At 42.1% G+C, this 12,564-nt stretch overlaps 1 protein-coding gene across 1 annotated transcript in view; it reads right to left on the reverse strand.

Moving 5' to 3' along the window:
• Dytn (dystrotelin) overlaps nt 1-12,564 on the reverse strand; it is a 60,822-nt gene that overhangs the window by 23,663 nt on the left and 24,595 nt on the right. Inside the window, exon 9 of the mRNA XM_032899561.1 lies at nt 12,076-12,224. Within this exon, the coding sequence (XP_032755452.1) occupies nt 12,076-12,224 (149 nt within the window). The remainder of the gene's footprint in view (nt 1-12,075; nt 12,225-12,564) is intronic.

Here is a 12,564-nt window from a genome sequence, read left to right on the forward strand (position 1 = left end):
TTAAAAGATTTATTTGTGTGTGCATGCACTCACATGTGTGGGCATGTATGCCATTGATATGTGCCCAAAGAGCCCAGAAGATGCCCTGAGGCTCAAATTACAGGTACTTGTGAGCTATCCAATGAGAGTACTGGGAATTGAACTTGGGTCTTCTGGAAAAGCAACAAGCACTTAACGACTGAACTATCTCTCCAGCCCCATCCCCCTTTCTGATTGAAAATGTTAATGAAGTCAGATGTCAAAGTCATTGTCTTTTCAAATAGCAATGGTGTGGTCCCACTTCCCACTTCTCCTCTGTGTTCTTTTCCAGCAGACTGTCCAGTTAGTAGAGAGTTAGTCAGCTGAAAATGGAAATGGAAATTCCATGTACCCTTCTCCATGCCAATCTAGATATAAAAATACTAAGAAAGTCAATGATAATGATTCATGGGTCATCTTGTCCAGGTCAGAGACCAGGGATTCAAAGCATGGGTGGGTGCTTGTTATGTCATATCTGAAGGAGCACAGATGACTGTACGGTCAGGAATACTTGATTGTACAGAGTTCCATTTAGTTTTATTCAAAATTATTTTGGAAGCATTTTACCATCTTTGGTTACTACAGTTGAGCAAAAGAAGAAAACATTAAAAGAGCAGGGAATTGTCTGCTCACAAAGACTTCACATTTAAGAAAGAGATTAATTCTGTTGCTTTTTGTAGACTGTGATAATGACTTTAAGACACAATGAGAAAATATGAAAAGTAATTGTTCTGTAGCTAGCCACTTCTGCAAGGAGTGGTGTATAATGCTGGAGAGAGCAACATGTTTTCGGAGTGGCACAGTCAATCCTTGTCTCATCAGATAATTTTAACACTTTGGGATTATTCTATTGTCTCAGTTCTGAAATTTATAACAAAATACCATATACAGCACACGTTAAATAGCAAAATTCATTTTCTTTTATATGTCTAGAGGTTAGAAGTTTGAGATGAGGCTCAGCTCCCTCCACACTCCACCCACACCCAGAGACAGCTTGACCCCAGGAATTCTGGTACCAGTAGCTCAAAGTTGAATCTCAACTCCTATCCCCCTGTCCCAATACCTACTCTAACTTGGATCTGCCCACCCCCAGCCCAGAAGACACAGGACCTCCTGCCCTGCCAGAGGTACGCCTTCCTTCTGGTTTCCAACTATGTCCGGGGGTGGGGGGCAATATCCTGTGCTCTAGCACCCCACCCCACCCACACCCAGAGTAAGCTGACACAAGCAGGCTCACAGATCAAGTGCTCCAGATCCCCTCCCATGCCCAGAGACAGCCTGACACAAGGAGGCCCAACATAACCAGGCTCATAGGAGGGACAAGCTCCAGTCAGAAACAGCAAGACTAGTTAACACCAGAGATGACCAGATGGTGAGAGGCAAGCCCAAGAACATGAGCAACAGAAACCAAGGCCACTTGGCATCATCAGAACCCAATTCTCCCACCAAAGCAACTCCTGGATACCTTAACACACCAGAAAAGCAAGATTCTGATCTAAGATCCCATCTCATGAAGATGATAGAGGACCTTAAGGAGGACATAAATAATTTCCTTAAACAAATACAGGAGAACACAGGTAAAGAGTTGGAAGCTCTTAAAGAGGAAACACATAAATCCTGTAAAGAAATAAAGGAAAACAGAAACAGGTGAAGGAATTGAACAAAACCATCCATGGTCTAAAAAAAGAAATAGAAACAATAAAGAAATCACAAAAGGAGACAACTATGGAGATAGAAAACCTAGGAAAGAGATCAAGAGTCACAGATGCAAGCATCACCAACAGAATAAAAGAGATAATCTCAGGCATAGAAGATAGCATATACAACAATCAAAGAAAGTGCAAAACATCCAGGAACTTTAGGACACAATAAAAAGACCAAACCTAAGAATAATAGGTATAAAAGAGAGTGAAGATTTGGTAATCTTTTGTAAAGGGCCAGTAAACATCTTCAACAAAATCATAGAAGAAATTTGCTTAACCTAAAGAAATTTGCCTGTAAATGTACAAGAAGCCTACAGAATGCCAAATAGATTGGATCAGAAAAGAAATTCCTCCCATCACCTGATAATCAAAACACCAAATGCACAGAACAAAGAGAGAATATTAAAAACAGTAAGGGAAAAAGTTCAAGCAACATATAAACACAGACCTATCAGAATTACACCAGACTTCTCAACAGAGACTCTAAAAGCCAGAAGAGATCTTGGGGAGATGTCATACTGACTGTAGGAGAACAGAAATGCCAGTTTAGGTTTACTATGCCCAACAAAATTCTCAATTTCCATAGATGGAGAAAGCAAGATACCCATGACGAAACCAAATTTACATAATATCTTTCCACTAAACCAGCACTATAGAGGATAGTAGATGGAAAACTCCAACACAAGGAGGGAAACTACACCCAAGGGAAAAAAAACAAGAAATTAATCTTCTCACAATAAACCCAAAAGAAGAGAACCATACAAACATAATACTAACTCTACCAACAAAAATAACAGGAAGCAACAATCATTGGTCTTTAATATTTCTCAATATCAATGGACTCAATCCCCAATAAAAAGGCATAGACTAAAATACTGGATACAGACAGAGAAAGAGGACAGAGACAGACACTACTACAGAGTAAAAGGCTGAAAAAAGAATTTCCAAGCAAATTGTCCTAAGAAACAAGCTGGAGTAGCCATTCTAATATCCAATAAAATAAACTTTCAACCAAAAGTTATCAGAAGAGATGGAGAAGGACACTTCATACTCATCAAAGGAAAAATCCAGCAAGATGAACCCTCAATTCTGAACATTTATGCCCCAAATGCAAGGGCACCTACATTTGTAAAAGAAATGTTACCATTAAAGCTTAAAGCACACACTAAACCTCACACAACAATAGAGAGAGATTTCAACACCCCACTCTCACCAGTGGAAAGATTATGGAAACAGAAATTAAACAGAGACACAATGAAACTAACAGAAGTTATGAACCAAATGGATTTAACAGATATATACAGAACATTTCACCCTAAAACAAAAGAATACCTTCTTTTCAGCACCTCATTGTACCATCTCCAAAATTAACCATATGATCAGACGCAAAACAAGACTCAACACATAGAAGAAGAATGAATTAATCCCATGCATCCTATCATATCACCACAGACTAAGGCTGGTCCTCAATAACAACAAAAACAACAGAAAGCCCACATAACATGGAAGGTGAATAACTCTCTACTCAGTGATAACTTGGACAGAGAAGAAATAAAAAAATTAAAGACTTTCTAAAATGTAACATAAATGAAGGTATAGCACACTCAGACTTATGGGACACAATGACAGCAGTGCTAAGAGGGAAACTCGTGGCTCTCAGTGCCTTCATAAAGAAAGTGGAAAGATCCTACACTAGCAGCTTAACAGCACATCTAAGAACTCTAGCACAAAAGGAACCAAATACACCCAAAAGGAGTAGAAAGCAGGAAATAATCAAACTCAGGGCTGAAATCGACCAAACAGAAACAGAGAACTGTACAAAGAATCAACAAAACAAAGAGCTGGTTCTTTGAGAAAATCAATTAGCCAAACTAACTAAAGGGCAAAGAGATAGTATCCAAATGAACAAAATCAGAAATGAAAAGGGAGACATAACCACAGATTCAGAGGAAATTCAAAAAATCATCAGATATTACTATAAAAGCCTATATTCAACAAAACTTGAAAATCTGCAGGAAATGGACAATTTCCTAGACAGATACCAGGTACCGAAGTTAAATCAGGAACAGATAAACCAGTTAAACAACCCCATAACTCCTAAGGAAATAGAAGCAGTTATTAAAAGTCTTCCAACCAAAAAAAAAAAAAAAAAAAGCCCAGGACCAGATGGTTTTAGTATAGAACTATATCAGACCTTCAAAGAAGACCTAATACAAATACGTCTCAAACTATTCCACAAAATAGAAACAGAAGGAACACCACTTAATTCATTCTATAAAACTACAGTTCCACTGGTAACTAAACCACACAAAGATCCAACAAAGAAAGAGAACTACAGACCAATTTCCCTTATGAACATTGATGCAAAAATACTCAGTAAAATTCTCAAAACTGAATCCATGAACACATCAAAATGATCCACAATCAAGTAGGCATCATCCCAGGGATGCAGGGATGGTTCAATGTACAGAAATCTATCAACGTAATCCACTATATAAACAAATCAAATAAAAAAAAACCACATGATCATCTCATTAGACACTGGAAAAGTCTTTGACAAAATACAACACTTTTTTTATGTTAAAAAGTCTTGGAAAGATCAGGAATTCAAGGCCCATACCTAAACATAGTAAAAGCAACATACAGCAAACCAATAGCTAACATCAAACTAAATGGAGGAAAACGTGAAACAATATCCCTAAAATCAGGGACTAGACAAGGCTGCCCACTCTCTCCCTACCTATTCAGTATAGTACTCAAAATCCTAGACTGAGCAATTAGACAACAAAAGGAGGTCAAAGGGATACAAATTGGAAAGGAAGAAGTCAATATATCACTATTTGTGGATGATATGATCATATATATAAGCAATCCCAAAAATTTTACCAGTTGATAGACAGCAAGCAAACTGGCTGGACATAAAATTCACTCAAAGCAGTAGCCTTTCTCTGCACAAAGGATAAATGGGCTGACAAAGAAATTAAGGAAACAACACTGTTCACAATAGTCACAAATAATATTAAATATCTTGGTGTGACTCTAACCAAGCAAGTAAAAGATCTGTATGACAAGAACTTCAAGTTTCTGAAGAAAGAAGTTGAAGAAGACTTCAGAAGATGAAAAGATTTCCCATGCTAATGGATGGCAGGATTAATTATAGTAAAAATGGCCATCTTACCAAAAGTAATCTATGGATTCAATGCAATACCCATTATCAAAATCCTGACTCATTTCTTCACGGAGATAGAAAGAGCAATTTTCAAATTCATCTAGAATAACAAAAAACCCAGGATATTGAAAATAATTCTCAACAATAAAAGAACTTCTCAGGGAATCTCCATCCCTGACCTCAAGCCGTATTACAAAGCAAAAGTGATAAAAACTGTATGGTATTGGTACAGACAGTCAGGTAAATCAATGGAATAGAATTGAAGACGCAGAAATAAACCCACACACCTGTGGCCACTTGATCTTTGACAAAGAAGCCAAAACCATACAGTGGAAAAAAGACAGCATTTTCAACAAAGGGTGCTGGTTCAACTGTTGGTCGGCATGTAGAAGAATGCAAATCGATCCATTTTTATCTCCTTGTAGGAAACAAGTGGATCAAGGACCATGACATAAAGCCAGATACATTGAATCTAATAGAAGAGAAATTGGGGAAGAGCCTTGAGCTCATTGGCACAGGGGAAATTTTCCTGGACAGAATACCAATGACTCATACTCTAAGATCAATAATTGACAAGTGGGATCACATAAAATTGAAAACTTCTGTAAGACAAAGGACACTGTCAATAAGACAAAACATCAACCTATATATTGAGAAAAGATCTTCACTAACACTACATTTGATTGAGGGTTAATATCCAAAATATACAAAGAACTTAAAAAGTTAGACTTGAGAAAACCAAATAACCCTATAAAATGGGGGTACAGATCTAAACAAAGAATACTCAAGTGTGGAATCTTGAATGGCCAAGAAGTACCTAAAGAAATGTTCACCATCTGTAGTCATCAGTGAAATACAAATTAAAATGACCCTGAGATTCCACCTCACATCCATCAGAATGGCTAAGATAAAAAACTCAGGCAACAGCAGATGCTGGCAAGGATGTGGAGAAAGAGGAACACTCCTCCATTGCTGGTGGGATTGCAAGCTGATACAACCACTTTGGAAAACAATCTGGCAGTTCTTCAGAAAATTGGAAATAGTTCTACCTGAAGACCCAGCTATACCATTCCGAGGCATATATCTAAAATATGCTCCAACATATAACAAGGGCACCTACTCCACTATGATCATAACAGCCTTATTTATAATAGCCAGAAGCTGGAAACAACCCAGATGTCCCTCAACATAAGAATGAATACAGAAAATGTGGTACATTTACACAATGGCTCTGCTATTAAAAATGATGATATCATGAATTTTGCAGGCAAATGGATGGAACTAGAATATATCGTCCTGAGTGAGGTAACCCAGACCTCAAACCAAATGAACACCCATGGTATGTACTCACTGATAAGTGGATATTAGCCCCAAAGCTCAGAATATCCATGATACAACTCACAGACCACATAAAGTTTAACAAGAAGTTTAACAAAATGTGGATGCTTCAATCCTACTTAGAAGAGGGAACAGAACAACCACGGGTGGTGGAGGGAGGGAGGGACCTGGGAGGCAGAGAGGAGGGGGAGGGCAGGATCAGATATGGGAAGAGACAGGAGAGAGGTCCAGAGGGTCAGAAGAATGAATAGAAAGATGTAGCAGTGGGGGATGGGGAACTGGGGAGGGAAGCACTAGAAAGTCCCAGATGTCAGGAAAACAAGATGTTCCCAGGACCCAGTGGGGATGACATTAGCTGAAATACGCAGCATAAGAGAGAGCCTGAAGAGACCACCTCCAGTAGATAGGCATGGCCCTCAGTTGAGGGATGGGCTCACCCACCCGTCTCAAAATTTTAACCCAGAATTGTTCCTGTCCAAAGGAAATGCAGGGACAGAAAATGGAGCAGAGACTGAAGGAAAGGCCATTCAGAGACTGCCCCACCTGGAGATCGGTCCCATCTGCAGACACCAAACCTTGATACTATTGTTGGTACCAAGAAGTGCTCCCAGACTGGAGCCTGGTATGGCTGTCCTCTGAAAGGCTTCACCAGCATCTAAGACAGATGCAGACACTCACAGCCAACCACTGGACTGAGCTCGGGACCCCAATAAAAGAGTTAGGGGAAGGACTGAAGGAGCTGAAAGGGATTGCAACACCGTAGGAAGAACAACAATATCAACTAACTGGACCTCTCAGAGTTCCCAGGGACTAAACTACCAACAAAAAAGTATACATGGGCTGGTCCATGGCTCCTGCTGTATATGTAGCAGAGGATGGCCTTATCCGGTATCAATGGAAGGCGAGGCACTTGGTTTTGTGGAGGTTTGTTGCCCCAGTGTCGGGGGATGCTAGAGTGGTCAGGCAGGAGTGGGTGGGTCGGTGGGAGAGCACCCTCTTAGAGACAGAGGGGAGGGGAGATGGGATGGGGGTTTGCAGAGGGGAGACCGGGAAGGGGGCAACATTTGAAATGTAAATAAGTAAAATAACCGATTAATTAAAAAAAAATAGGTGTCTGGCTCTTCTAGTCCCAGACGCTGAGAGACGCTTACCGTGCAGACATGACCAAGTCCAAGAACCACACCACACACAATCAGTCCCGCAAATGGCACAGAAATGGCATCAAGAAACCCCAGTCACAGAGATATGAATTTCTTAAGGGGGTTGACCCCAAGTTCCTGAGGAACATGCCCTTTGTCAAGAAGCACAACAAGAAAGGCCTGAAGACGATGCAAACCAACAATGCAAAGGCTGTGAGTGTATGGGCAGAGGTTATCAAGGTCCTCATGAAGCCTCCGGCCGTCAAGCCCAAGATGCCAAAGGGCCCCAGCCGCAAACTCAGCCATCTGGTTTTCATGGCTCACCCCAAGCTTGGGAAGAGTATTCGAAGCTACATAGCCCGTAGTTCTGCCAATCAAAGCCCAAAGTTCAAACCAAGACAGAGGCCACAGCTCCAGCTAAGGCCCAACCTTCAACTCCAGCTTAGGCTTCCAAGGGTGCCCGGGCCCCTGTGAAAGCCCCATAGAAAAGGCTCGTGCCAATGTGAAGACAGACGGACTGCTGTGACACACCCACCTACACACTATTTGTAGATGACCAGTGTCCTATGTTGTTTTTACAAATAAACTTCAGACGAGAAAGAACAAAAAGTCTGAGATCAGGCGCAGGTAGGAGTTACTTCCTTACTACATGGAATGCTTTATTCATAAAGCTCACCTCACACATGTTATCTCATCAGGGGACATCACAGCTTTTTGGGAGCCCTGAAAATACTTCAATACTCCACTAGAGGGCTGTTTGCAGCTGTGGAACCACTTTGAAAGGCACAAAAGTGTGAAACACTCAGTCCAGAATAGACCATGTGAAAGAGAATTGTTTTACAGTTTGAAGCTGGAACAAGAAAGCGAAAACCACCTCCAGCCCAGCGGCAGCGTGGAGAGGCACGCGTGGACGGCCTTTATCTTCTGCCCACCTGTTAGCACTACAGTGGCACCTCGCGTATTGATTACATATAAGAGTTTGCCCGTAGGTGGATGTGTAAGCACTGAACCTGTGTATGATTGGGAATGGCGGATCAGCGTCACTGTGCAAATTCCTGCATTATAAAATGAATCGCTCAGGGCAGGAGACAGCCTAGAAGCTACTATTCTGTATAAAGCGTAAGCAGCGCAGAGCTGGACCACCACAGACAGGTGGTGCACAGAAGAGACTATCATGTTAAATGAGCCTGTTAAAAAAACACTCAACCTCACTGGTAATCACCGGGGAGAAGTCAGCCCGGCCTCTACAAAAACAAAGCTAATCTCAGGGAGTCCTAGGTAGAAGGACAATGATCCTATGATGACACACCCATCAGGGTTTGCAGGGATGCAGGACAGCTGTGGGAGCTTCAGCACAACCCAAACTTCCCACTGTAGGCAGCTCCTGCCCAGGACGGCCGTGAACAAGGCCAGCACATTTCTGAGCCAGTCTACAGCCTTTGGTGCCCTTCTTAACTAAGCCCGTGACCCACTTCTACTCACTCTATCCTAGTCTATGCGAAGGCCATCCCGTTCAGCTATCTGGCATGCTTTTGTGTGTGTGTTTAGGTCTTGTTTTCCGTACTTACTGACATGGCATAAATTTTTTTTTGTAGCCGTAAAATTATATTTTAATTAAAACAAAGTGATTTAAGGGGAGAATAATGCAAATGTTGAAAATGGAGAGCAGTACGGCAACATGACCTGCTGAAATGTAATGCATCATGAATAATTACCATAATTTTTATTCTATGCATCTCATTTTTTTGTTAAGCTTGCCCATAGTTTCTCCGTAAAATTAGGCACATTATAAATGAGGGTTTCATGAATTCCTAGCTGGTTATCGCTAGGAGAATGAGAAGCTGTCGATTTTATGTAAATTTCTTTCATGTTCCACCGTCAATCAAAGCCTTAATTCTAGTGTTTTCTGCTATGTCCCTCTGGTTTCCTAAGGGGTTATATCAGCTGCAGAGGCAAGAGATTTCATCTTCTTTTCCTCGGCACTTTAATTTTGTTTTTTATTACATTTTTGAGAACTTCCCCCCAAATATTTAATAAGGGTAATGTCTGACATCTCACTTTCAATTATGTTCTTATAAATAAAAGTTATTCTTGTTGATGGGCACAGTCATGTGTAAAGCGAATCTATAGCAGGAGGAAGGAGGCGTCTTCTCGAGCAGATTGCTTGCTGAATTATTAAACCAATCCAGTGCTGTCACTTGGCAATAACCCTTACCGTAGAAGATGAGCATCCCTGATCTGCCAGCTTAATAGGGAGTAGGGATCTTTGCCTACGATCACATTTGTGAAATTATAACATGCACATTCATTGCCAGACTGGTCACCAGTCAGAGTTTCTGAGTTCATGAATACCCAGACCATGCTGAAAACTACATCATAATATCTAGGAGACTAACCACATTCATTGTACTCGGAGTAGATCAGATATAATACAAAGATTTAAATGGCTTTAGTGTTGCACAGCCCTTGCAATCCCCTTCTGTTTATCTTGTCTTCACAAGCATTATGTTGAGAGAATGAAGGACAGGCTCTTTCTGTGATGGGGTGAAGAAAGTAAGTCACAGAAAAGTAAAGGTCACACGTGTTGCTGGATGAGGCTGGGTCTCTCTAACTGTTTCAGCCCCTAGCAAACTCCAGCACGGTGCATTTTCTTTCACCCTGATTCTAAGCATACATGCACTCCCTGACAAGCAATGATGCTCCTGAGAAGGATGAGAGCAGGCTATCCTGAGAAGGATGAGAGCAGGCTATTCTGAGAAGGATGAGAGCAGGCTATCCCAAGAAGGATGAGAGCAGGCTATCCCAAGAAGGATGAGAGCAGGCTATCCCAAGAAGGATGAGAGCAGGCTATCCCAAGAAGGATGAGAGCAGGCTATCCAGAGAAGGATGAGAGCAGGCTATCCCGAGAAGGATGAGAGCAGGCTATCCTGAGAAGGATCCAGAGAAGGATGAGAGCAGGCTATCCAGAGAAGGATGAGAGCAGGCTATCCAGAGAAGGATGAGAGCAGGCTATCCTGAGAAGGATGAGAGCAGGCTATCCTGAGAAGGATGAGAGGAGGCTATCCTGAGAAGGATGAGAGCAGGCTATCAAAATGATAACTTGTAGGGTTGGGGAAAACCTCAGTAGGTAGACTGCTCCCTTGCAAACACTAGGATCTCAGTGTCAATCCCAAACCCTTCATTTAAATAGCCCAGTGAGGTGGCATGTACCTTCATCCCAGCACTGAGAGAGACAGAGCTGGGGCTTGCTGGATACCCAGTACTTTACTTGGCAAGTTTCAGGCCAGTTGAGAGATAACTATCTCAAACTAGGGTAGGGGGCACTGGAGAAATGGCTAAATGGTTAAGAGCACTGGGTTCTTCCAGAGCACCTGGGTTCAAGTCTCAGAACCTGGCAGCACAAAAGCATCTGCAACTCCAGTTCCACAGGATCCAATGTCCTCTTCTAGACTTCATGAGCACCAGACATGAATGTGACACGCAGAAATATATGCAGACAAAACACCCAAACACACACAAATAAATAGGTACAACCTTTTTTTTTAGGAAAAAATGTGGACAATGTGTAGAGAATAACACTTTGAAGTTTTTCATTTCCTCCACATTGACATGTGGATGTGCCCCAAAGCACATGGGTGTATATATATATACACACACACAAAAAAAATTTATAGTTTGCATCAGGAGTGGTAGGAATACATCTGTAATTTCAGCACGGAATACGTGAAAGAAAATGGGTGGCTAGTTAAGAAGCCGGCGTGGGCCACGCAGTGAATTCAAAGCCAGCTTTGGATACATTCCAGAGTAGAGACTCAAAAGGCAAAGCAAGACGACAGAACCAAATGTAATGATTACTTGGAGGAAAATGACTGGGGACGCCTTTACCACTTAGTGCAGGAGAATGGAAGAATGGGAAATCTCATCTACAGCATAAGTCTGGTTTTACCCACACTGAAGTGTGAAGAGCTCTCTCACAAGGCAGTTACTCAAACAGAATCTTCTAAGGCCCTGATGCCTTTGCTTGCAGGAGCAACTACTGCAGTGGCCACTACGTGGCGCTGTTGCCTATTAGTTCTCCGCGTAAAGGCTATAGAAAGTAATTTAATCTCTACTCTCTACCAATCCGTGCCCTCCACAGGAGCTTTAGCATGAAATCTGCTGCCGGGCCTCATGAATACTCCAAGCACTGAGAATCAGCAGCTGTTGAGTTCTCAGACTGTGTCTCTCCTCCTCCAAGACCCAGAGAATATCCCAGAAGGAGAAAGGATGTCAGAGCAAGAGAAGGGGATGGAGGGGTAGACCACCATCTTCCAGGTCGACAGTCTGCACTCGAACTCTGGTACCCATGACTACCCGCACCGGAGACCTATTTAAGATTGGCCCCACCAGCATTTCATCGCCAGAGGAAGAGAGATTCTCGAGACCCCATGCCTCCCTGAAGATCTATATTCGGTTAAAGGTTGCTAGAGGGTGAGAAAGAAAAAGACACGAGACAGGAAAGTAGAAAGAGGACTGTGGAAAAGGAAAGGGGTAGCAAGAGCAATACGGGACAAGAGAAGGTAATACGGTGAATAGTGATGGAAATATATGAACGTATGAAAATGCTATAATGAACCCATTATTATATATAATTAATACATGGTAATAAAAATTAAAACCCGTGGCTATAATCAATGCTGGCTGTGGCAGCAGCACCCACACCACGCACCTGGCCTGCCCGTGGCTACTAGCTGAGTCCCTTGAAGCCAGCTGGTCCAGCAGCCACTGCCTCCCCACAGCTCCTGCCCTCTGGTGTCTCAGGGGCAGGTTGTTCCTGAGGCTCCTGAAGAGGAGTTTTGTATTCTCTGTTGCTGACATCTGTGGAAATGAACAGTATTGAAAGGGGCCCCGAGGGGTAGACAAGATGGCTCAGTGGGTAACCTACCACCCAAGTTTGACCCTCTATCCATATGGTGCAAAGAAAAAACTGGCGCCCACAAATTGTCCTCTGACTTCCACGTGTTGGCTGTTGGCACACACGCACGCCTGCATGCAAATGAATAAAAGACATAAAAATCAAGCCAGTAAAAAATTGAAAGGGCCTCAGATCCTTTCCTTATGCATTGGGGGTGACATGGCGCATGATGAAAGCATTGGTAACTATTGCTTCTGTTGTTGGTGATTGGGAGAAATAATCTTTGCTCCTTGAATTTCTTCA

This window comes from Rattus rattus, chromosome 4, assembly GCF_011064425.1.
Source record: "Rattus rattus isolate New Zealand chromosome 4, Rrattus_CSIRO_v1, whole genome shotgun sequence".
NCBI lineage: Eukaryota > Metazoa > Chordata > Mammalia > Rodentia > Muridae > Rattus > Rattus rattus.